At 38.9% G+C, this 24,610-nt stretch overlaps 4 protein-coding genes across 4 annotated transcripts; all 4 read right to left on the bottom strand.

Annotated features, from left to right (window-relative positions):
• Positions 1-104: 104 nt before the first annotated feature.
• Positions 105-2,183, bottom strand: LOC125224249 (PLAC8 family protein). Its single transcript, XM_048127615.2, has 5 exons — positions 2,051-2,183; positions 1,837-1,959; positions 1,213-1,327; positions 610-875; positions 105-544 (listed from the first exon to the last, which is right to left on the bottom strand). Exons 2-5 carry the CDS (start codon positions 1,930-1,932, stop codon positions 317-319), a joined length of 705 nt encoding a protein of 234 aa, XP_047983572.1. The 5' UTR covers positions 1,933-1,959; positions 2,051-2,183; the 3' UTR covers positions 105-316.
• A 554-nt stretch (positions 2,184-2,737) lies between these two features.
• Positions 2,738-7,678, bottom strand: EMB2766 (structural constituent of nuclear pore). Its single transcript, XM_048125995.2, has 9 exons — positions 5,986-7,678; positions 5,230-5,323; positions 4,870-4,948; positions 4,641-4,763; positions 4,042-4,119; positions 3,565-3,668; positions 3,268-3,355; positions 3,101-3,199; positions 2,738-3,005 (listed from the first exon to the last, which is right to left on the bottom strand). Exons 1-9 carry the CDS (start codon positions 7,583-7,585, stop codon positions 2,913-2,915), a joined length of 2,358 nt encoding a protein of 785 aa, XP_047981952.1. The 5' UTR covers positions 7,586-7,678; the 3' UTR covers positions 2,738-2,912.
• A 1,015-nt stretch (positions 7,679-8,693) lies between these two features.
• LOC148933140 (uncharacterized) lies at positions 8,694-13,377 on the bottom strand. Its single transcript, XM_089063908.1, has 4 exons — positions 11,929-13,377; positions 11,797-11,862; positions 9,427-10,676; positions 8,694-9,210 (listed from the first exon to the last, which is right to left on the bottom strand). Exons 1-4 carry the CDS (start codon positions 13,375-13,377, stop codon positions 8,694-8,696), a joined length of 3,282 nt encoding a protein of 1,093 aa, XP_088920034.1.
• A 5,841-nt stretch (positions 13,378-19,218) lies between these two features.
• On the bottom strand, positions 19,219-22,943 carry CCD7 (carotenoid cleavage dioxygenase 7). The gene is made up of 7 exons (XM_048122011.2): positions 22,168-22,943; positions 21,908-22,036; positions 20,958-21,089; positions 20,309-20,575; positions 20,126-20,211; positions 19,717-20,037; positions 19,219-19,594 (listed from the first exon to the last, which is right to left on the bottom strand). The coding sequence occupies exons 1-7, from the start codon at positions 22,934-22,936 to the stop codon at positions 19,379-19,381; spliced, it is 1,920 nt and encodes a 639-aa protein (XP_047977968.2). The 5' UTR covers positions 22,937-22,943; the 3' UTR covers positions 19,219-19,378.
• Between the last annotated feature and the right edge of the window lie 1,667 nt (positions 22,944-24,610).

Genomic DNA, 24,610 nt, shown 5'->3' with positions numbered 1-24,610 from the left:
TGTTAATAATGTTAAAAAACTAGTGCTAATATTATTTTTAAATATAAAGTGCAATAGTAAATATCCCCTTAGAACTAATAGGTTGAGATTTAGAAAAATAGGAGTGTAAAAATTCAGTATTCATCATTTTTCACATATGCAAGTTTCAACCATTGCAAAAGAGTGAAGCTCTGGTATACTCTATCTCGAACTATGAAAAATATCGCGAGACTAAGACCAGTATTGCTTTGTGTCTCTCGTTTTATTTTGACCAAAGAAACTATACTTTTTTCCCTCAAAAAATGAAAACTTTTAGCATAGTTTTTGTCAAGGAATTTCACACAGGTTGTAACTGCAGATTATTCTGTTCCCCACTCTGGTGTGAAGTTGAGCCTCGATCCTCATGTTTCTCAGCAGCGTTCATCTCCTGCCGCGGCGGGGGGTTTACCACCGTCACCTCGGATGCAGTGCCCTCTGCCAGATGATTCTTCATTTCTCTGTGCTCCTGGCATATCGCACACCAGTGGAGGCAGCAGTGCACCATACAAGGATCACAAGGTGAATCCTGCAGATTTTAGTGTGTGTTAGTTCTTGATGATTACTAGGTATGTACTTCTGCTTACGGCCTACCTTTAGGTGATATTTTCTCTGCAACAGTTGTCGGCCCATGCCAGTGTAGATGCCACAGACCCACCATGCGAATAGCAAGCCTTCGGTCAGGAGGCAGGCCGTGTCTGGATCTATGCCGTTGCAGGCTGCTGTGGCGATAGCAAGAGCAATGCCACCTTCAATGCATACAACGTGACTGATGCACGCACTTCGCTCAGGGATATCGTCGTTCAAGCTTGCAACATTGCGCCCGAACAGTACACAGGGGCAAAACATTCCTGTTAGGCCTGTATTTGGAGAAAATATGAAACCATTTTCCTCAAACAAAATCAAGTTTGGAGTGGGATACAAAACCAGATTCGGTTACTAAAATCACATTGTTATCAAAATGACTACTTGATTTGCCAGTTTAAGCATGGAATCAGATCATACAGAATGAAGAAAACAAGCAACATGTCAAACAATATCAGCCTCATATAAACTACACACAAGAAAGATTACTAACACGAAATCAGATCTTTCAGAGTCACGCCTGTGTCCTGTAGGCTGTAGTTTCTAAGATGTTACTGTACATAGATTGATATTCCATGGATCTTAACAATGTTAAATTTCACGAATACTTACAACTGTCACGATCCTCAGAGCAACCGAAAATCCCAGATACCCAATCTTCATCAGCTGGGGGAGAGTAGCTCGGTGGTAGAGTTTGTCCACATTGTTCACATCTAGGAGCACTTATCTGATAGTGGAAGAGTTGGAAACAAAATAACCAGAATATATAAACTTCGATAATTTGAGATTGGATATGGAGTAATAAACTTTCACCAGAAGATCAAAAAACTTGTCACGATTTTGAAGATCAGGGCGGACTAGGCAGATTCTACATAAATCAAATTCACACTCTATGTTTAACCAAGCAGCAGATCACTAAGCATGCAAAATGAATCCTAACACGTTCCAGATCAATTTTGCAGAACCGAATGCATTTCCATTAATTCAAAGCTGCTATGATTTGCAGGTGGTTAATTTGCTTAAGTTTATTCAGTACATCATCTACCATCGATGATTAGTAAACTTTCACACATTATGCTCACTGATCGACAATCCAGGGATATATAACTGATCACAATTAGAGTGCAAATGCAGCCGGTTAGGAAATTCCATAACCACGACAAATAAATTCACAGAACAACACCGATCCCCCAATAAAAATCGTGAAAATTAGGGAAAAAAAGGAAAATGAGGTACCGCTTCAATATCAATGGGCTGATTGAGTTCGCCTGGGGTGATCTCTTGCAGAGATACCTGGTCTTTGGTGAGCTTCACGTATGTCCCCTCCGCCATCTCCAACCGATCAACACTCACATGTACCTTCAAATATTCACGTTAAATAACATCTCTCATCATGTTGAAAAAGGTTACCAAAATGCAGATCACGATAAAGGTGTGCGTTGATACATACAAACAGAATCGCGCCGTTTGAATGCGAAATCCCCTTTATTTTATTGTTTGCTGCTTCGTTGAAAATGCGAATTGATGCCAATCTTTTACACGCCGATGTCGCATTAAACCACGTCGTGCGTCTTCGCCATTGAATCAACTCTCTCTCTATTTGATTATTATTTACTTCAAATATTATGAGATTGCATTATATTGTCAAATTATTATTTGATTATATTTACTTTCAAATATTATGAGATTGCATTATATTGTCAAATTATTTTTTGATTATATTTACTTTCAAATATTTGATTAGATTTACTATCAAAGCAAAGAAAACATAAATAAATTGTAGTAGTAGTAGTAGTACGAATATTTATGTATTGACCGTGTACTTTATATCCCAATTATTTTAATGTGACGAGTTAATTATCAAGTGAGAATATTCTATTCGCCTATAAAACAGCACTTTTTACTAGTTACGAGACATTGACTTTAAAGATCTTTACTGAAATTGACAATCTATCTCGAATATGAATTACTGCATAATTAATGAAATCTTTTTTAAAATATACTAGTACTACTTATATTCCAAACAGAGGATGGATTATTATTGGGTTATTAACAAATATCTGGCGAAATATTTGTTATAAACTCCACTGCTCCAATTTCATACCATAGTATTTTAGTGATCCATCAAACTTAGAGATTCAGCATAAAAGTATTAAAAAGTTTACTATAAAAAAAGGCACGTCATAAGCACGAATTCAAAAAAATTGCAATATACACAGGTAAAACTGAAACTATCTGTTACAAGAAAAGATTATAGGAATCTCCACATGTAACTGAAAAAACCTCCGAAAAATTCAACATCATTCAGCGACTCAGTTCAACCACAGCTTAGGGCCAGTCAGTTCACGATCAGCAGTAGAGCCATGGCTAGCAAGCTTCTGAATACGTGATGAGAACTCCTCGGCCTAGTATAAGACACAAGTTAACGTACAGTCTAATACAGTAGTGGCATAAAACAAGCAACCTAAAACAAGCTAAGCAAAGTGAAGAAGAGGCTGACCTTCTCATCTATCCACATCAATGAACTCAGTTGATTGTTTAATATGCGGACAACAACATCTAGGGGATTCATTCCGTCTGTTGCCTCAAGCTCTCCACCCTAATGCAGAATCATTGTTTAATTATTCAAAAGATATAAATGAAAATAAAATTAATTAAGGCACCTACTTGACTGGCATTAAGACTGTTTATAACTGTTTTGATCTGTTCTGTCATCTGCTCCAATCCCCGCTCTATGAGTTCAGCCTGCTCATACCTGACATCATAAATAGAGAAAACATGATTGAAAACAGGAACCAAAAAGAAGATGAAAGAGCCATGCTAGTTGCTAGCTACAAAAACCAGACCGATTGCCACCACTGATAAACCAAACTAAACCGAGCCTTCCATTGGATGTCCTCAACAGATATAGGAACACCACAAGGGATTATAAAGCAGAGTCAGCATATGAAAATCAGAGCTTACATTGCATCTCGTGTAGATGCAGCATCATCATCAAGAAGCATTCCACGCTCCTCTTTATACAGTCGCTCAGCTTCCTCCTCCATGCTTTGCAGGGCTTTGTCAACCTAACAAAGCACATGAGAAAAATAAAATTTTATCGATAAAGCTTGGTGAAGATCAACCTTAGGCTATGTGCAGCATGTTAGACTTGATTAGAACTGAAACTCCCCAATGAATCATTCTGAGGCACATACACTTTTCCGGATGATTCTTATGAATTAAAATCTCCAGCTCTAAGTGTATTATTGAAAATATAAGAAAATGACATTACAATGAAGATCCAATTACAGATAGAAGCTTGACCTATTTGTTCAACTGAATGCAATACCATATTCTTTCCTTCAATAAATTTCCATTTGACCCTATAAACTTATCATGATGGAATATAACATGAAGCAGACTATGACGTTTCCAGAACTACAAACATAGATTTGATACCTCATCTTGGTGAGTTTCAATTAGTTCCAGCTGCCGCTCCAGACTACCTTGTGTTTCAACTACCTTTGCAACTTCAGTCTGAATGAATTTTAAGAACAACAGTTAGCAAGAGAACCACCAAACTAAATATAGCACTGATAAGTAATTACCGATGTAATGCAATGCGTAACCTATAGGATGAAGTTTTGAATATCAAGCATCAAAAAACAAGGAAATTATGTTCAAAGTGGAATACATTCATTCAAGAGTACCCAGTCAACTTCTATACACTTCCATTGCAGACAAATAAGTATTCATGGTCTTAAAATGTTTATGCACAGTTTATATGACACACCTCCCAAAGATTAGTAAGGTTTGAGTCTTAAAAACAAAAGAGAACACGAAAAACACAAGTCTTCCAAGGAGCTGAAGGAGTTGCAACAAATCCCCATAGTTTTCTGAAGCCAACTAAAAACAATCCTCCAGGACAAGAAACTGTAAAACATATTAAGTTATAGTAATATGATTGACCAGAAAAGTCAAAACACGCACAAGATATGCATCCATCAAAGCAACATAAAGACAGCTCGTTTCTTTTACCATCGCAAGTATTAGAATACCTCAAGCCCAAGAAGAATGTCACGATTCTGTAGAATCCTGCGATCCCACTCAGCTATAGCATTAGCTTGTTTCCTAAACTTCCCAGTACGCTCCTGCAGTTCCCCATTCCACTCTTTAATGATCTGCAACAGCTCAGCATTAGAGAAGAAGTACAGGATTAGGATCACAACATAAGGACGTGGAAACAGTATAGGATAGGTCAAACAGAGCAGAGGTAAAAATTACTACCTCCTCGACTGTTTTCCCAGTAATTTCAGATGGTAACTTTGGCGTAGATGCTGGTGCTGTACTAGTGGCTGGAGCAGCCCTACAGGACAAGCATTAGAACTCATCAACTCAGCAATCAGTAAGACAAGCTTTAAATGTTTATGATGCACATTTAATGCTAGTATCAGCCTGTTCCACTCTAGTACTGAAATACAACACAGTGAACCATGAAAAACTAGCAAAATACTCTCAAGATGATAAGAAATGACATAATTAACAACATTTCCCCAAAGAACCCACCAACTCAGGAATTTGAGCTAATCTTTTTGTAATGAAAGAAAAACCAAAATGAACTTGATCAAGAGGGAGAGATGTACAGACCCGCTACTGGCAGCTGCAACGAGAACAGATGATGTTTGAGTGGCAGAACTGGTACTTGAGCTCACTGCCGTTGTTGAGCTCGCAGCTGTAACACCTACATACAATTTTAAATTTCCATAACATCAGCCAACCTCATGATGTAGAGGTAAAATGCACCAGAAGTGCATAAGCTATACTGAAGGTGCATAAGCAAGCTATTTAGCAAATCGGCCAATGTCTACTACTACAACATGCGAGACAAGCAACAGAGATAGAAATTCTAGGACCCAATACACTGGAATATAAAGATTTTTATGCATAAACTGTACAGTGTCTGCATGACAGACCAACATCTGCATTTAGCAGCTGTGCAGTCATTCAAACAGACAGAATCCTATTTGATTCATGGCCATCAACACATTGAAGAGTACCATGTCCCATCAGTTATGGCTTCTTTCGAAGTTTGAAATACTCTTTGAGATTATTGCGTAGTCACCTTTGCAATCAACAAGCTTGTTCCATCACACCTGATCTGAACTCCCCAGGACTTAGTCTTATCGGAATGATTAGACATCACCATAGGAATATCAACTTAAATTTTAAACAGTAGTACAACACCCGCATGTCATGGCCTTTGATTTCAGTTAGGAAAATAGTGGATCAATTAAATAAAGTTCGGTTTCATATCCACATAGAGTTATTTCACAATTAGTCAACAGCTTTAGGTAGACAACTAAGTATGCAAACCTGAAAGTCGTAATAGAAAAGAAAACCCACCAAAAGAAGGCAGTGCAACGCTTGACTGTGCTTGTGAGGCTGTGGTTGCTGGTGTTTTCAAAGATAGTGAGAAAGAACTTGCGCTTCCTGAGGATGATGCAGGCGTACTAGTGGTGCCGAAACCAGTAAATCCTGAAGTTGGAGCAGATGCACTGGTCCCTGATGCAGGCGTACTAGTGGTGCCGAAACCAGTAAATCCTGAAGTTGTAGCAGATGCACTGGTCCCTGATGCAAGCGTACTAGTGGTGCCGAAACCTGTAAACCCTGATGTTGGAGCAGATGCACTCGTCCCCGATGCAGGCACTGTCAATGCTGGAAACGTCAAACCAGAACTAGCAGAAGACACAGTTGGAGCTGATGCACTGGTTGCGGTAGTTGTTGTGACAGTTGAAAAGAGAGATGTCGAGGCTGAAGAACTCGAAAGAGATGGTGCAGAAGCAAATGAAAAACCAGGTGAAGAAGATACAGACGTTGTGGCCGAAGCTGAGGAGGCAGTGCTAGCGGTACTCTTCAAAAACGAAAAGCCAGAAGAAGTGGTGCTAGAAGCTGTATTAAATGAAAATGCAGGAGCAGACGTGGCTGGTGATGAGGAAATCGAAAGTCCAGGCGCGGCAGAGGCTGAAGATGAAGCACTGGGGAATGAGAACCCGGGTGCTGACGCAGCTGAACTTGAAATGGAGAATGCTGAAGTCGAAGCAACCGAACTGGGGAATGAAAAGCCAGAAACAGGGGAAGCTGAACTTGCCACACCCAATGGCGAAGCCGAAGCTGAAGATGATCCAAATGAGGTGGAAGAACCAAAAAGACTTGGAGATGATCCAGAATTTGCCCCAAACAACGACGGAGGATTGCCACCGGTAGAAGCTGGAGTTGAGGATCCAAATATGCCTGCAGTCGCGGAACTTACCCCAAATTGTGGGGCGGCAGTGGCAGTGGATGGAGCCGATGTCGACGAGCCAAATAGCCCTGAGTTCAGTGACAGGCCCGACCCAAATGCCGGGGCACTGGTGGCCGTAGTTGATCCAAAAGGATTAGGTGTTGCACTAGCCCCTGACCCAAAAAGAGAGCCGGTATTGCTCGCGGAAGAAGAAGTATTACCAAATAGACTGGGAGTTGGAGCACCCGACCCGAAAAGGTTGGATCCGGGGGCAGGGGATCCAAATGGAGATTGGGCGCCAAACGGAGATGTGGAAGGCGTGGGGGTTGATGGAGCGGGAGTTGGAGTCGAAGAACCAAATGCATTAGCTGTTTGGCCTGTGCCTGCAGACGAGAATCCGAAAACGCCAGAAGCCGGAGCTCCAGTAGAAGCTGATCCAAAAATGTTGGAGCCAGTGGCCGCGGCGGAAGAGGATGAGCCGAAGAGCGAGGAACCGCCGAACAGAGATGAGCCAGACGACGCTGCTCCCGATCCAAAACCAAACGTATTTGCCGAGGAGGCGGAGCTAGGGTTGGAGGCAAAGCCAAAAGAAGGTGTGGAGGAGGAGGAGGTCGTTGCGGTGCCAAAGCCAAATGAGGCTCCGGTGGCGGCGCCAAAAGCAGGCGATGAGGTTCCAAAGGCAGGTGCGGAGGAGGAGGAGAATGAGAATCCTGTGCCGGCCATTGCGGTGGACGTGGGACCTGCGCAGATATGGCGGAGAAGGGTTTTGGCAAAGGGGGAAATCAGGGTTTTGAAATTTGGGGAAATTGAAGTTTTTTTTAGGAAGAAGACCTTGATTTCTTCAATAAAATTTCCTATTTTGGTTGATGGTTTATCTAAGGCCCATGAGACCAGGCCCATCTTGTGATCCAATTATGACATTCTAAGATACGGACTGTTAAATAAGCCCAATGTAAACATTCAAATTTACCCAAATTAATTAGATCGAAAATATTATCTTTATTAATTGTTTTGTAGAAAAAATAAAGGGAAACTGAATAAATTGAATATTAAAAAGTAGTAATATTCCACCAAAAAAAAGTACTATTGTCTTCCGTTTCATCTAGGATGACTCATTTCTTGGTCGATATTAAATTTTAAGACTTGTTGGTTAATGTGGTTAACTGGACACTGAAAGATTGAGTGTAAGTAAAATATTATCAATAATAGAAATGTGTTATCTCAAATAGGACAGACTAAAAAGAAAACTATGTCATTTTAGTTGGGGTGGGGGGTTTTAGTATATTGTTTAGTTCTACGAATTCACCAACCAAAACAAAAGCATTATTACCACTACAAAAAAAAGGTGCCTTTACCACTACAAAAAAAGGTGCCTTTACCTAGCACCGAAAGTGCTAGGAAAACCCCGAAAGTGCTAGGAAAAATGGAGGTTTCCTAGCACATTTCCGAGCACCTTAAGTGCTAGTAATTCGCTCCCTCGGAATTTTCTCCGAGCGCATGTCCGAGCAAAACGCTGATTTTTCCTAGCACCCGAAACGTGCTCGGAAAAGTTGGTCAACTCTTCTATTAGATTCCAAGCACCAGAAGTGCTCGGAAGTTCGAAGTATGATACCTGACAGCATATCCTAGCACTAGCTCTTAACGATGGTAATCGAGAGAGGTGGAGCAAGAAGGGCTAAACATTGTATGCAGAGGAGAAGATTGCTATTTTTCTCTTATTTCAGTATATAAATTTGTGTACAAGTATTCTTCTTTTATAGAGGAAGAATACGGCTAAGTGAGGAATAAATCAATCTATTCTAAATTACATATTATCATATCAATCACCATATCAATTAGGTGATATTCCCTGATTTCCTCCCTTGATTTCTTGACATGATTTCTTCCCTTGTATATTTTGACACTCCCCCTCAAGTTGAACGACGGTATGTCTGATGTTTAACTTGCCAAGCACTTCCTTGAACACCTTGGGATTCACCGCCTTAGTGAGTATGTCTGCAAGTTGTTCTTCTGATTTGACAAATGGAAATTCAATCACTCCTGCTTCAAGCTTCTCTTTGATGAAGTGTCGATCCACTTCCACATGTTTGGTCCTGTCGTGTTGGACAGAGATGCTAATCGCTGCTTTGTTATCGCAAAATAGTCGCCTCTTCCGCGTGGGAGGAAAGCCTATTTCGGTTAGAAGTCTCCTTAGCCACATGATTTCCAATAACCCACTTTTCATCCCACGAAAGTCGGCTTCTGCACTTGATAAGGCAACCACCTTTTGTTTCTTACTCCTCCAGGTGACTAAGTTACCTCCTACAAAGGTGAAGTACCCTCCAGTAGATCGTCTGTCGACTGGGTTACTTGCCCAATCAGCATCAGTAAACCCATAGACCTCAAGGTCTTATTTCCTTTCTAGAAATACTCCATGGCTTGTGGTTCCTTTCAAATATCTCACAATTCTCAAAGCGGCTTCCATATGATCTTCTTGAGGTTGGTGCATAAATTGGCTAACTACCCCAACAGCATATGTAATATCAGGCCTTGTATGAGAAAGGTAGATTAGCTTGCCTACTAACCTCTGATATTGCTCTCTGTCTGATGCTCTTGCTCCTTCTAATACCCTTAGTCCATGATTGACTACCATCGGGGTTTCCGCGGGCTTGCAATCTAGTAGGCCTGTTTCTGCTAACAAGTCTAGCACATATTTCTTTTGCCTTAGGAAAATTCCTCGGTCTGATCTCAGCACTTCGATTCCCAAAAAATACTTCAGCGCTCCTAGATCCTTCATTTCGAATTCTTTAAAAAGATTAAGCTTTAGCTCTTCAATCTCTTCCACATCATCTCCTGTAATGATCATATCATCAACGTAGATAATCAGACACGTCATCTTGCCTTCTCTTCTTTTCAAGAATAGTGTGTGGTCAGAATGACTTTGCTTAAAGCCATATTTAACCATCGCCTGGCAGAACCTTCCAAACCATACTCTTGGAGATTGTTTTAGTCCATACAAGGTCTTTCTGAGTCGACATACTTCTCCATTTCCAAATTCTCCCGCATATCCTGGTGGAACCTCCATATATACTTCCTTATTCTTTTCAAGCTCTCCATGAAGAAATGCGTTCGTAACATCGAATTGGTAGAGCGGCCAATCTTTACTCGCTGCTACCGATAGTAGAGTTCTGACTGTGTTCAATTTTGCTACTGGAGAGAAGGTCTCTGCATAATCAACCCCATACACTTGAGTGTATCCTTTAGCCACCAATCTTGCCTTATATCTCTCGATTGAACCATCTGCTCGCCTTTTGATAGTGAATACCCAACGACACCCCACGGGTTTCTTCCCTTCTGGTAACAAACATTTCTCCCATGTTTGATTCTTCATGAGTGCATCCATCTCTTTCTTCATGGCTGCTCTCCAATGTTTGTGACGCATTGCCTCCTGGACTGATTGAGGTATGTCCTCCTCTTCATAGAGTGCAGTCTCGAATGCTCGAGCCATCTCTGACAGTTGCTCTTGGCCCATGTTAACAACTGAGTATCTGGTTTTTCTTCCCTTCCAATCTGGGGAGTATCTTTTTGGAGGAATCCCTCGTGAACTCCTTAAGGGCAGTAAGTACTGTCCGGTATCTCCGTCATTTCCTCTTTCTTCACTGTTTCGGATAATCTCCTCTTCCTGCCTTATATTAGTTACAATAATCATACTATCTTGAGGAATACTATCAGAACCTGTTACCTCAGGATCCAAGAGCGGGTCTGGCAGATGTTGAATGTCACTGAGCGCCTCGTTCTGTATAGTAGGAATTGGTGTCTCGTTGTTATCATCATTCTGTTCAGGAGTATCGACTTTAGTGGTCGGGCTTGGGCTTGGACTAGGCAGTTGATTTTCCTCACAAGAGTCCCGACAGGCTTCTCCCCCTGAGTTGATTTCCCTTAGGCTCGAAGTGTGGTTTGGTGTATAGGAAGGCAACCAATCAAGCGAGTCATCTGTTGGTTTGTCTAATTAGATCTCCCCCTGACTCTCGGATTGGTTGTAAAAATATTCTCCTTCAACGAAATCACAATTCATGGTAGTGTATAAGGTTCTGGTTTTTGGGTCATAGCACCTATACCCTTTCTGACTTTTCCCATATCCCAAGAAGACGCACTTAATGGCGCATGGTGAACTTGGATCGTTCTTGTTTTGGAATATGAACAAAAGCTGTACATCCAAACACTTTGGGTTCCAAGGTAAGAGATGATGGTATTGATGTTTGTGTAGCTAGGATTTCGAGAGGAGTTTTGAAGTTGAGGATTTTGGTTGGAAGACGATTAATGAGGTAGACAGAAGTGGCAATGACTTCGGGCCAGAAGGATTTAGGGATTTTTGGTTCGATGAGAAAAGCTCGTGTTATTTCTAGGATATATCTATTTTTCCTCTCAGCTACCCCATTCTGTTCAGGTGTATGTGGACAAGTGGTCTGATGGACTAACCCTTTTTCCCGAAAGAAGTTCTGCATTGCAGAGTTAACAAACTCCCCCCCATTATCAGATCTAAGGATTTGGATGGTTTTTTTATATTGAGTTTGTATAAGTGTATAAAATTGAATAAAGTTTTCAAAAACATCTGATTTTGTTTTTAAAAAATAAACCCAAGTCATACGTGAATAATCATCTACAAACAACAAGAAATAACGAATACCCAAACCCCCGGTAACGGGTGCAGGACCCCAAACATCAGAATGAAATAAAGAAAAAGGAGTGTCCACTCGAGTATTATTTGAAGGAAATGGATGTCTGTGGCTCTTGGCCAAAAAACAAGTCTCACAGTTCATAGCAAAAAATGAATTAATCTTAGGAAAAATCATACGCATATATCCTATAGATGGGTGCCCTAACCGGCGATGCCAAAGCCAGGCTTGTCTTTCAGTCAGCCCATGAGATAACAATGCAGTACTTTGTTGAGTCACCTCATCTACATAATACAGCCCGCGCCGCTCAGTGCCACGCCCAACTGTCATCCCCATCCGGGTATCCTGTAATAAACATAAGTGAGGTTGCATCAGTAATTTACAATTGAGTTCCCGAGTTGCGTGGCTCACTGATAGCAATTTATGAGATAATGACGGGACATAGAGGCAATTGGACAAGCGAAGTGTAGAAGAGATATTAACGGTGTCGGACCCTTGGACCGGCGCTAATTCCCCATTGGTTGTTTGAACAAAGGATTTTCTGGATTCTGTGATATTTAAAAAACCAGATCGGTCGAAAGACATAGTATCTGTCGCCCCACAGTCAAAAATCCAATCATGATCTCGTTCCCCAATCTCGGAGGTTGATGAATTAGCTAAGGCCTTGAAGGAATTGTGACAGGGTATGGATGAGTTGAGAATGTGAGGTTCTTCTAAGCATATAACAGAACTCGAGGGACCAAAAGGCAATAAATAATCATGATTGGAATTATTAATAAAATGGGGTAAAAAATTGGAATCCAGAATATTAGAGGGATTCAAATTGAATCCCCCTTTACCTTTCGCCCAAACTCTAGTCATTTCATTTTGGGCCGCCGCCTTCTCCGAGCTCTCAGCCCTAGCCGCCTCGCCTCCTGTCGCCTCCGTTCCGGAGCTCCACACCCTAGCCACTGTTGCCACTGCCTTGTCCTCATCTCGAACGATATTTGGGTTTGGAGCACCATTGCTGCCCGTCGTGAAATCGACGTGGGTAGCTCGGTCTCCGACTACAGTGGCTATCGCCGCCCGTCCTTCGCCGCGACTCCGTTGCTGGCGTGCCTTCTTCATCTCCTCCCACCACTCCGGATATCCGTGAATCAAGAAGCATGTCTCTCGGGTATGCTTCTTTCCGCCACAGTGACTACAAGAAAGTTTGCTCTTGTCGTCGTCTCCTTTTCGGTTGGCCGGAAGGCGATGCGGTGGGTTGGTTGCTGGACGATTACGGTCAAAAGCCCCGAGACCAATTCCGACTCCGGACTCCTTCGGCTCACTGGTCTTCATGACCTTCTCGTTCGCCGATTCTCTTCTGATAATCCCGTAAGCCTCCCTTACAGCTGGTAAGGGATCTTTATTCAATAGTTCTCTCTTCACTGTATCATATTTTTCATCCAATGCCCATAAAAATTGGTATAGTCTATGACTTTGTGTGTTTCTATTGTATTTCTCAATTGTACTAGGAGTATCCATAGGATTTGGATCCTTTGCATCAATTGAGATCCAGAGGTCCTGGAATTTGGTCCAGAGAGCCTCTAATGACATATTTCCTTGCTTTATTCCATATGCCTGTCTGTGTAGGTCACTGACTTGGAAGGGATCGACGCCACTCCCGTATGTGATAGCTAGTCCCTCCCATAGGTCTCGGGCTGTCGCATACTGAGATACCTCGCTCATCAAGTTGGCACCGATGTTGTTGATGATCCAGTTGAAGCAGCAGTGATCCCTTTGCTGCCATCTTGGATAATTTGGGTCATCGGTTGAGGGAGGGCTTGAAACTCCAGAGATGTGAGAAGTTAGGCCCTTCCCTCCAATCGCCCTTTCCATTAAATTTGCCCAGAAGGAGTAATTATCTCCATCCAATTTGGCCGAGAGGTGAATTTCCCCAAATGATTCCGGCTGGGCAGTGGATTGGGTTGATGTTTGGGTTGGTTGTGGAGTTGGTATTGATGGTGTTTTTGGTGGTTGGCTGAAGCCTAGCCTTAAGAGTTCTATAAGTTGTGCAACAATCTGTGCAGGAAAAGCTGTGTTTGATATTTGGGTGGTTTCTGTGGATTCATTTTTGGGCTCGTCGGAATCTGACATATTTGTTGGTTTTTGTAGGTTAACAAAGGTCGGGAAAGGTATGCCCGGGACGGTGATGAATTTTTTTCTGAGTCTCACACCTACTCTGATACCATCTTAACGATGGTAATCGAGAGAGGTAGAGCAAGAAGGGCTAAACATTGTATGCAGAGAAGAAGATTGCTATTTTTCTCTTATTTCAGTATAGAAATTTGTGTACAAGTATTCTTCTTTTATAGAGGAAGAATACGGCTAAGTGAGGAATAAATCAATCTATTCTAAATTACATATTATCATATCAATCACCATATCAATTAGGTGATATTCCCTGATTTCCTCCCTTGATTTCTTGACATGATTTCTTCCCTTGTATATTTTGACACTAGCGTGTGCTCGGAAGTATTGCCATTCGAGAATCCTAGCACATCTTAGCTTGTGCTAGGAAAGGGATACTTCTGCCATGTAATTGTCCGAGCACTCATGTCCTCGGATTGTTTGATTTTATTATTATTATTATTATTATTATTATTATTATTATTATTATTATTATTATTATTATTATTATTATTATTATTATTATTATTATTATTATATTATTATTATTATTATTATTATTATTATTATTATTATTATTATTATTATTATTATTATTATTATAGCTTCATTTTAAATTGTTAATTCAATGAAATCAAAATAGCATTAAACTAAAAGTAAGAATAATATATCAAACTAAAATACCCAATGGATTGATGAGAATAAAATTGTTTCACAGACACGAATTAAAGAGTTTCACAATATCATGAGTCAAAATGCTCAAGTTATATCTATAGTTTACCCAAATTTTTCAATTTTTCAGTAAATAAAGTCTGAAGGTGTTCTTGCATCTCTTCCTTCATCAATTCCATTTTCTTCTCAAACTCTTCCTTCATCAATTCAATTTTCTTCTCCGACTTCCTTCATCAATTCCATTTTCTTCTCCGACGCTTCTTCTATCTTTCTAACTCTCTCTTCCATCCGGGCTTCCATTTGGGCTTCCATTCGCTCCCGTTCTTCTTGAAGTCGTTGCTCGTAGAGCTCGTCCATCTTCCTAGGGTCGCTGCCTATCGAATGTCCAGATGCATATGTTGAAGTAGCTGACGGGAAGTATAATTTTGTTACACTTCCTGCACCGGGAATCTGCTTTCTCTTCTTCACCTTACCATGAAGCTCCAAGAAGATGGCATCTTTATCTGGATTGTCTATCCCTTCGGCTCTTAATTCTTCGGCCCTTCTCATAATATCATTCTTCCAACAAGCAAACACAAATTAGATACTATCACAAGCACGCGAACAAACAAACTGTTTCACAACTTTCTCTTCAATAGTGCAATGCAGCATGTTATCATGTTGATTGAACAAGAGGCAACAACAGATGGTGGACTAACTAATTGGATTATGCTTCATGTATAATCATAAGTAATCTAAAGTTTGAAAATGCTCAGCAAGACAATAGTCAAATCAGAATTTTAGGGCAGAGGCAACAGTCAAATTTCATGTACACTCAGAATTGCAGATGTTGCAGCAATTCTGTATTAAAACATTGAACTTTGAGAATTATACAAATTACAGAGTATAGACAATCCAGACCAAGTAACTAGTAAATGCAACATAGAAAATAAGCAGCAATTCATGTATGGATTTAAGCAGCAGTAAATAAGCAGCAACATAGAAAATAAGCAGTAACTTTGGTGTATTTAAACATTGCAGTTTCTATATACACATCAGGAGTTTTCATGATTCATGTATGGATTCGCTGTGAGATATGGCAAGGTTATCATGACCTTTTAATGTGACAGGCAATGAATAATCTCATATGTACACTTCATACAGCAAAGTGGAGAGGGGAATTAATTTAGTGTAGTATAGTATACTGTGTTGTGTAACCTATAACTCAAGGAGAAGGGTCAACAATAACAATAAGATATCTAAAAAACCATTCAAATTGCAAATTCGATCAAATCTTAAGTTCCCCATTGAACCATTACCAGAAATGACACAGTTACTATCAAATAGAAACGAGCTAATCAGGAGGCTCACCAAGTAAGTAGAATATGAGAATGAAACTTACATTAATCCGAGTGGCGTTTTGCGAAACCATCCCTTGTGAATCTTTTGTTTTGAACGTGTGGGTCTTACCAAAGACATCTACAAATGGAGGTATTATCCCGTTGTTTTCCTCAGTCTGCAAACAACATTAAAAAGGATTTTAAAAATAACTAAAAAGTAAAAATTAAACTAGAAAAATATAAATTTTACCATTTTCTCAACGGTCTCTTCAAATGGAATACAGCCATTACAATGTGTTCCAAAGGCTTTCTCCCGCCCCTGCCTTCAATTATTCGAGCACCTCTCAGAAACCGTGATATTCTCAGGAAGATTCCAGGCATCGGTGCATTTCGTCCACTGGTCATCCGTGAAGTAGGCCGGTTTCTTCATTGTCTTTTTCTTATAACCCATGATATCGCCGTATCTAGCTTTGCATTGACTGTGAACAGCTTTCTTGCATTCCACCTGATCATAAGCTTCACAGTTGGCATCTTTCAGCAAAATAATAAAGTATTAAATAATATATGATAATTGAGTTATAAATATAAAATGCACAATTTGACCTCAAATTCTTTCCAATAATGTTCAATATATTCATCCGAAAGCGTTGCTTGGCTGTATGCTCCCGGGTCAACTATGTGCTTAAAAGCCTTATTGCATATGTTGGCCACTACACCAGTCGGACACAATCTGCAAATTAATATACAATTAGTAGCTTCAAATAATATATTGAGTGCATAAAATTATGCGAGCACGTACTTATCACCTCTAAGGTGTACATATATGCGCCCTCTTGCGTCCCTCTTATATCCATCTTTTTTTGACTTTTTTGCATTATTAGTACTTGCCCTTGCCCCACTTTCAATGCTATCACCGGGTGAATGTTCTCCTTCACTGTTCTCATCCAATAACTCTAAAGTACCAAGTGGTGGTAAGTCATTGGAGTGTGTAGTTGAGCGTCCCAATGATGACCCTCTCATTTCTAGAATTAAATAACTACAATAGCCAAGTAGAATTGACTTTAAATTCAGAGCTGTTATAACAACCTCAGACAAGTAGAAATGAATTTAAATTCAATAAACATTGTCCACCATCATATATAACCATATTTAACAAACTCATGATTTATGGCACCCTATTCTTGAAGAAACATAAACATTAATATGTTTGAGTTTGAGTTTAATATTCAAAATCATCTATCCTCCCTCTCTCATTCTCCATATGTTACCTGACTGACTATATGCACCAGTTGCTTTTCAAGGAATCTGACTTAAGATCTGAGATGCTCGTTTTATGGAATCAGTGCTACAAAAAAATCATGAAGACAATACAGAAAGAAGCATGTGATTAGTACTTTTCAGTAGCCATGTAGGAAGGAAAAATAATATAGTAATTTTGACATCACATATATCGCCAAACATTATTGTCATTTTCAAACAAAAACTATTTTTTTCAAACAAAATTGAGCACCATTTGGGTTATCAAGAACATGAAAGTCCAACAATTGAGCACCATTCAGTTCAGTTCTCATCTTCCCTTCAGTAGATCATGCACCCTCTCTTGCAACAATCTATCTTAAGAACCGGCATATCTAAGGCCTGCATTTGTTTTTTTTGCACTTATAGAAGCTACTAGGCATACGGTTTGGTTTCGGCAGGCGCTCCTCCATAAATTGGCACAATTCGTCAATAGCTCATTGAGACATTCGATGTTCAGACTTCATAGTCATCAGTCGAGCATTTGTTGACAGCTCAGGATAATCACAACCCGCCCACAAATCGGCCTGAGACGCTTCTAATAAATTATAGAATTGTTGCGACTCATTAGTGGGGGATTCTGGCATGTAAGTAGGCGGGTCATATTGTTCGGAATGTTGCGCCTGGAAATGATAAGGCTCGTGAATGGCTGTCTGTCCTCATGCATTGTGTACCATATGTTGGTATGGATCCGATGATGGATCGAAATGCATAGGTTCAGCCGGTATTGAACTGGATGACGCTTCCACATCGAAATGAAATCTCCAATCATAGTAATTTGGAGTAAACCCCCTTCTCACAAGGTGCTCTTTCACCGTATCAGTAGAAAAAAATTTGCTATTATCACAATGTTTACATGGACATCTAATTTTCGAACCATCCATTTTAGAGGGAAATGACATAGCAAAATTCATAAACATATCTAACCCGTCGATAAAGTCACGATTGAATTCTCCGGTGGGATGCTTTCTCTCATACATCCATTCTCGTCCAAGAATTTTATCTATTTCACTATCCTGTAGTATGAAATCAAAAGAAAAAAAATAATACTTTCAATAAATTAACAAAAAGTTTAGAGAGAATAATTAGCAAATAAAAATTACACTTGATCATCAAAACATTACTTGAGTAAAAATATTATTTCAAGTTATTAAAATTCTTAAGTTAGCTAATCTATTATTTTCATAGGTAAGTTCATTATATATTAGTAACTTATCCATTTTACTATCCTATAACATAAATTAATATATATTAAAACAGATATAACAATATTTTAGATTATTTAACGTAGAAGTTAGAGAGAGTAACTAATAAATATAAATTATACCTTTAGATAACAAAAAGATAATGAGGCGAGATGGCAACGGGCAAAGAGACTACTATGATTCGAAGAAATAACAAGGTGAGATTGAAAATATGTAGGATAACCTGAAGAAACGAGCTGGAGAGAAAATGGAAGAAGTAAAATGGAAGAAGCCAGATCTAGATCTGGTTTTGAAAAAAAATCATGGTTTTTCCGAGCACCTTCCAAGTGCTAGGAAATAATTCGAGCACAGATAATTTGTGCTAGGAATTTTCCAAGCACCTTCCAAGAGCTAGGAAATATTATCGAGCAGGCAAGTTGTGCTAGGAATTGTTTCGAGCACCTTGCAAGTGCTAGGAATGAAGGTGTACTCGGAATCAATTACACCTTCCGAATTACACAAGAGGTCCTTTAACAATTGATGAGCTAATAACTAGTACAAGTATTTTATTAAAAGATCATGTTTGATAGCCTGGTTATGATTATTAGTCTGGTGAGATGAAGTTCATGTTAAATCACTTAAATTTGGAGAATTAATTACTGCACATTAATGAGTATTTTTAATAGCAAATGATACAGATAACTTTTATTCGATACATTATATTTCTTCGTCTCACAATAAAAGTCCTATTTTGCAATTTCCATCCATCACACATTAAGTTGTAAATGCCTGTATTTCCATAATTTTGTTCAAAATATGTATAGGCATTTCCTTGTATGAAAAGTTATCTTCAATTTATTACGCATATACATCAACTTATTTATAAATTACACTTATACATCAACTTATTTACAACAATTTTGCAATTTCCGTCCGTCCGACATTAAACACCAAAAATAATATGAGTCACATTATCCACTAACAATACATTAACTATCCTACTCTTTGTGTCACTTACTTTAACAATTGTGAATTAATTCTAGCAACATTTTAAATGCATATATTTTTTAATGCACATATTTTAAATAAAGATATCATTTCATATAACATTGACTACAGAGAAAACGAACATAACATTCACTAAACCAATGTTCATAAACAAAGTTCTAAATATGACCATTTTACTACTCTAGCATCTCCGTCATAATTTGCACCTATTTTTCATTTACCATATTACAATTAGGTCGCTCCAATACATTCATGAGAAAATTCTAGATTCCTTGTAGGGGATGACACGTGGCGCTCCGATGGGGACGTAGGAGCCCAGAATCCGTGAAATCCAAGAGGAAAATTCAAATGCCTTGGGACTTCAAACCTTGCCACTAGAGCATTCCTTTTGCCAATAAGTTTAGGGTCCAAAATCACAAGATAACATCTTTGTGTAGATACCGCATACTGCACAAACGATGAAACACAATTTAGTCAATTTAGTTGATAAAAAATTCAATACACACAAATAAGTAAAATATTTGAGTCATTTCACTATAAATAAATATATAAATAAATCAATAACTCACCTCGACTACGAGAAGAAAGCCGTCGTCTTCACCACCACCGCTGTCTTTCGGTATGAATACCGGCTCTCCGATGAATCTACGGCGGCCGGTAGACCAAGTTTGGGTGGCTTTGGTGGCCGTGTTCATCTTCACCACTGTGTCGAACGGGAAATGCGGCAAGGCTTGGCGCGAGCCGGAGGAGGAAGCTGCATAGACGTAAGTGTTTCGGCCGCCGGAAAATTCCTGATTTATCACCGGAAAATCCGTCGGTTTGCTCCACTCAGCCAGGTTATCTACACTGCAATCTTGGCAATTCCCATCCACGTCCAATTTTATACTAACCTGCATCAATTATTATAGATTTAGAATTTACACATTATTCATTTCACAATTTTAATCCATTTCAAAAGTCAAAATAAATAGTACTTACATTGACTAAGTGAGGTAGCAAAGTTTCTTGGCCTCGTTTCAAGTTCATCATGGAAGGGTCCAATTTACCAGTCTGCCAATCATATCCTGTGACACATTAGTAAATAAAACAAAAATTTCAGCACCCAAATAAATACATATAGTACTACATGTTATTGATTTAATTGTAAATTAGGAAAATTACCAAACATTTTCTGGAAATTGAACCATTGGTAGGAACAAGTACTAGCTTGGATCTGAATATGAAGATCTCCATTTTCATATTTCTCTTCAAATGCATTTCCAGTGTGAAGAACCCACATTTGTGAAGGTGCTTCAATTGGAACTCTCCAATCCCTAGATTTAGTGTCTTCAAATCTTGGAAGTAAATAAATTGGACAAGTTGTCTTGCTTGGATTTACCGATAATGCCGATATCATTGGAGAAAATCCACATAATGCTGTCATTGAACCTACATTCATAATAAGTATAAATTATATAAACATATAATTATTTTAAAATAACCAAGTTGATGTCCATAGAATATTAGTTTGGACTTTGGAGTGTATTTTTATAGAATTATTAATAATGATTAATTTGTCTTTATAGAATGATTCTTTTAGTATGATTCCATGTAAGTACTATGTTTGCTATTTGTCATTTTATGTGCAATTTAGGACGATTGCGACACTTTTTGAAATATAATACGAGGTGACATATACATGATTCCTCTATAGATGTTAATTTTTGGTACAAATCATTTCTCACTAAGAATCGAATTGAGTGTATGTATATGTCAATTTAGGAAGTAGTTCAAACCTAATGTTTTCATAAATAAAGGAAAAAAGGCATACCAGCAATATCCAACTTGATCCTGTTTCCAAACAATATGTAATGAGAATCTGTAAAGGCCCAGTCATGGATCATCAAGTGATCAGGGATGTTGAATTCTTGGCTTTGCAGCAGCTTAAAATTGGAGTCATATTCTGAAAAAATAAACCATAAAATGAAATTGAATTACCTATCCTCAAAAAATGAACGCTAGAGATTGGACTATCTATAATGCATATAAAACAAAAAAGGATAATAATACTTCAACATGGCATAATTTCGGAATATGTATCCATCTTAAATACATAATTAATTGGATCTGTTGTTTTCACCTAAATCACCTGGCTAACATGTTGAATCTCGTTTTCTCCGACAAAACCCCAATATTGTCATTCTTGAAAATTACAAACAATTAAAACAACCAATATTATCATTCTTGAATATTACCAACAAATAACCACTAATCAGCGTAGTCCTCGATTGTATCAATTAGGAAACCGAAGTAGACAAGTAACAATAAAAACATCTACTATTTCATTTCAAAATTTGCAGTCTATCTATAATACATGTGACTCACAAAGCTGCAATGAAACAACTTATAATATGTATAGGAAAAGGAAATAGATTAAAGAATTTTTTTAAAAAATAATTAGAATCCATTTGTAAATGTAAAATTCTGATATTTCTCATAAACTTCTAAAATATTACAAACTTTACATTCTGTTTGTAATTTATCAAACCAACCCAAAATAAAATATTTTCGGCAAAAACTAAATATACGTGGGTAGCCGACGTAAATAATATTTTAGACCAATTTAAAATTCACTAAAAATATCATAATTTAGTCAAAAATTTACGATTTTAAGAACCAATAACTCTAAAGTATAAAGGTCTATCTATAGATGATTTTAATGCAAAATTCTTGTATTTCTCATCATTACGCGGTTATAAAGAGAAAATCACAAAAACTTACCGAAAATAGTGAAGTTGCTACGTGGAAGTAGCATATCTTCGGCATTGCATGACATTATTAATAATCTATTTCTCTTGTCATCAATTTTGTAATGAGACAACAATCTCCTGGGAGGCATCTTGAACACCCCTGCACCATTGATTCCCACACACATTAGTGCACATAATTTTACACCTTACATGCATAACAAAATTAAATAAAACATTACTACAAAAGTGTTCAATTAGTGCTATAAACAGTAAAAAAAATCCGATCCTCACCGTATAGTAAAGGCTTCAAAACCCGAGCAGCAACGTCCAACAACTTCGCCCTGACCGTACCATCATCATCGCCGGCATCATCCGTCCTCTCGGCGGCAAGATCAAACCTCCCGACAGTCTCCAAACTCCGCGGCTCGATCTCGTAGGGATCGCCGCCCTCCCACAGGCAGAAGAGGCGGCCTCCCCACCGCAAGACGCTCGTGTTGGCGACGTTCTTCATCACCTTGGTGTTCCCGACCATCTTCGCCCCCTTGAGGACGGAGAACGGGCCGCGGTGCGTGAACCGCCACTCTCCCGTGTGGCGGTCGCGCTCCTCGGTCTGGGCTTCGGTCTCGACGTACCTGGCGGCGAAGTCGACCCTCCCGGCGGCGGCGTCGATGCGGAAGGAGCGGAGGTAGCCGTGGCCGTCGAGGGGGTGGACGGTGGAGCCGTGGTCGTCGGAGAAGAGGCCGGGCCCGGTGAGGTAGTAGGTGCCGGAGGGGAATCCGTGCGGCAGCGCGCCGTCGACCAGGCGGAGGGGGACGGGGTCCGCGGTCTCGGCGCGCTGCGACACGAAGAGGAACTGGTAGTCCCAGAAGGCGGAGACGGCGTCGTCGGAGGCATTGGTGTCGGGGGCCGGGATGGATGGGGCGGTGATGGAGATGGCGCGGGTGGTGGTGGTGGTGGTGGTGGTGGAGGGGGTGTTGTGTGTTGGCGGTGGCAGCAGCCGCGGAAGGGGGGTGGATGTGGGGGGTTTGATGGGAAGGAGGTGGCAGGATATTGCTTTCATTTTTTGAAGTGGCTTATGATTTGAGTGAAGTTTGGAGTGGAATATGTGCCTATTTATACAAAATTTACGATCTCATAGCCTATAGTACTATGTAATTTGAAATATCCACCAATAAAATATTATTCATTTAAACTTGACTTGAGTTTATCACACAAATTAAAAGTGTGATCAAATACGATCATTTTTGTGATGTTACGTAAAAAAAAGTCAAATCATTATTTTTTTTGGTATTTGTTGATAAAATAGATGCGAGGGATCTTACATGTCATGTTGATACCAGTTAAAGTTAAAAACTAAAAAAACGATAGATATTTAAAGCATCTTAGTCGAAGGCACCTGTAGTGACTAGTGTACGTGTAACGGTGTAGAAATTCATCCTATTTTCATTTTTAGATGCTTGCCATTTACCTGTCGAAGTTTTAAGTAGTGAAAAGCTCACTACCTCAGAGCAATGATATGATAATTAAATCCAATAACTTGTGAAAAAGCAATATAGTAGTCGTTTATTCATGATAAATTTATAAGTCATTTAAATGTGTATTTAATTTCTAATTATGATTAATTCGAGGTGATTGAATTAATCTTGGAATAGGCTGTTTTTTTTGCTAGCCAAAGCCCGGACGTGTTTCTAGTCTTATGATCTTATCTACTTGAAAACTGAGGCAGGATAGAAAATCAAGTTCCCAAAAGGGACCTCTCCATTGATGCATGGTTCTCTCCATTGGCGCAGACGTTCAATTATTTGCCCAATTATCTTGTATCTCACCAACTTTTTAATTAGGATTTTGGTTACCAAAACACATTTAATTTCGGCTCGCTACTAAGGCCCGTGTCTAGCTCGTAATCAAATATTTTTCTTTCCCCAACTCTAATACTCATTTCATTAAAAAAAATAGTCATATTTATGGATACACATATTTTAAGGTGCAATTGATAAAATTGAAATAAAATATGAGAGAAAAATAAATAAGTAACATTAAAAAAAATTGTAAATAAAAATGAGACTAATTTTAGTGGGGGAAATTAATGAAAAAATAAGACCGTTTATATGGCTGAAGTATTATAGTTGTGCGTATCGCTGTCACCAAATTATGATATTACTATTATTGTCATTAATAAAATAGAAAAAATGGGTGGGCCAATTATGCTTCGCACTTTCTTCCTTGTTGGAGGACAGAGCTCTAGCAATTAATGAGGGAAATTAGTTTTGAGGTTTTGATATTTTAGTTGTTTTGGGTTATAATTATTTAATTATATTTTACTTGTTTTGGGTTTTACATGCAATAATGAAATAAGGGCTTTTAAAAGCTCATAAACTGATTTAAAGTCTAAATTTGTACTAGTGTTCAAACATAAATAAATATCTAAATTGAATTATACATGCTAAAGTCGAGCTAACTTGTCCTACTTGAAGGCGAGTATCGTACCAACTGAGTCAATTATCTTTACACACTTTTTTTTTAAATATCTTTGTCATTAGATTTTTCACCTTATAAATTTTAAGGATGGTGCCATAGACCTAGGCCATCATATAATATATTCGACATGAGTGTTAAAGAGCAAGATTTTGTAATTTACTTGGCTTCCAAGAAGAAGAAGAAAATAGTACTATGCCTTAGAGAAGTTTAAGATGACGTGGATTCAATACATGACAAGTTGAAAATTATAAATTAC

The sequence above is a fragment of the Salvia hispanica genome, chromosome 1, assembly GCF_029641045.1.
Source record: "Salvia hispanica isolate PSC_SH4W2 chromosome 1, Shi_PSC_v1, whole genome shotgun sequence".
Lineage (NCBI taxonomy): Eukaryota > Viridiplantae > Streptophyta > Magnoliopsida > Lamiales > Lamiaceae > Salvia > Salvia hispanica.
This window is presented reverse-complemented; position numbering and strand designations above follow the sequence as displayed.

What these genes read in the sequence shown, in the direction of transcription:
- LOC125224249 (XM_048127615.2), bottom strand. Translation starts at nt 1,932, where the DNA reads ATGGCGGAGGGGACATACGTGAAGCTCACCAAAGACCAGGTATCTCTG. An exon ending in AGCCCATTGATATTGAAGCG is followed by an intron (nt 1,328 to 1,836) that starts GTACCTCATTTT and finishes TTCCACTATCAG; the next exon opens with ATAAGTGCTCCTAGATGTGA. An exon ending in AGAGAAAATATCACCTAAAG is followed by an intron (nt 545 to 609) that starts GTAGGCCGTAAG and finishes TAAAATCTGCAG; the next exon opens with GATTCACCTTGTGATCCTTG.
- EMB2766 (XM_048125995.2), bottom strand. Translation starts at nt 7,585, where the DNA reads ATGGCCGGCACAGGATTCTCATTCTCCTCCTCCTCCGCACCTGCCTTT. An exon ending in TTGAAACTCACCAAGATGAG is followed by an intron (nt 3,669 to 4,041) that starts GTATCAAATCTA and finishes GTGCTTTGTTAG; the next exon opens with GTTGACAAAGCCCTGCAAAG. An exon ending in TGATGTGGATAGATGAGAAG is followed by an intron (nt 3,006 to 3,100) that starts GTCAGCCTCTTC and finishes GTCTTATACTAG; the next exon opens with GCCGAGGAGTTCTCATCACG.
- CCD7 (XM_048122011.2), bottom strand. Translation starts at nt 22,936, where the DNA reads ATGAAAGCAATATCCTGCCACCTCCTTCCCATCAAACCCCCCACATCC. An exon ending in TAGCAACTTCACTATTTTCG is followed by an intron (nt 21,090 to 21,907) that starts GTAAGTTTTTGT and finishes TTATTTTTTCAG; the next exon opens with AATATGACTCCAATTTTAAG. An exon ending in GCTTTCTTCTCGTAGTCGAG is followed by an intron (nt 19,595 to 19,716) that starts GTGAGTTATTGA and finishes TCGTTTGTGCAG; the next exon opens with TATGCGGTATCTACACAAAG.
- LOC148933140 (XM_089063908.1), bottom strand. Translation starts at nt 13,377, where the DNA reads ATGGAAAGGGCGATTGGAGGGAAGGGCCTAACTTCTCACATCTCTGGA. An exon ending in TATCTCATAAATTGCTATCA is followed by an intron (nt 11,863 to 11,928) that starts GTGAGCCACGCA and finishes TGTTTATTACAG; the next exon opens with GATACCCGGATGGGGATGAC. An exon ending in GGCTGTATTATGTAGATGAG is followed by an intron (nt 10,677 to 11,796) that starts GTGACTCAACAA and finishes ACTCCTGAACAG; the next exon opens with AATGATGATAACAACGAGAC.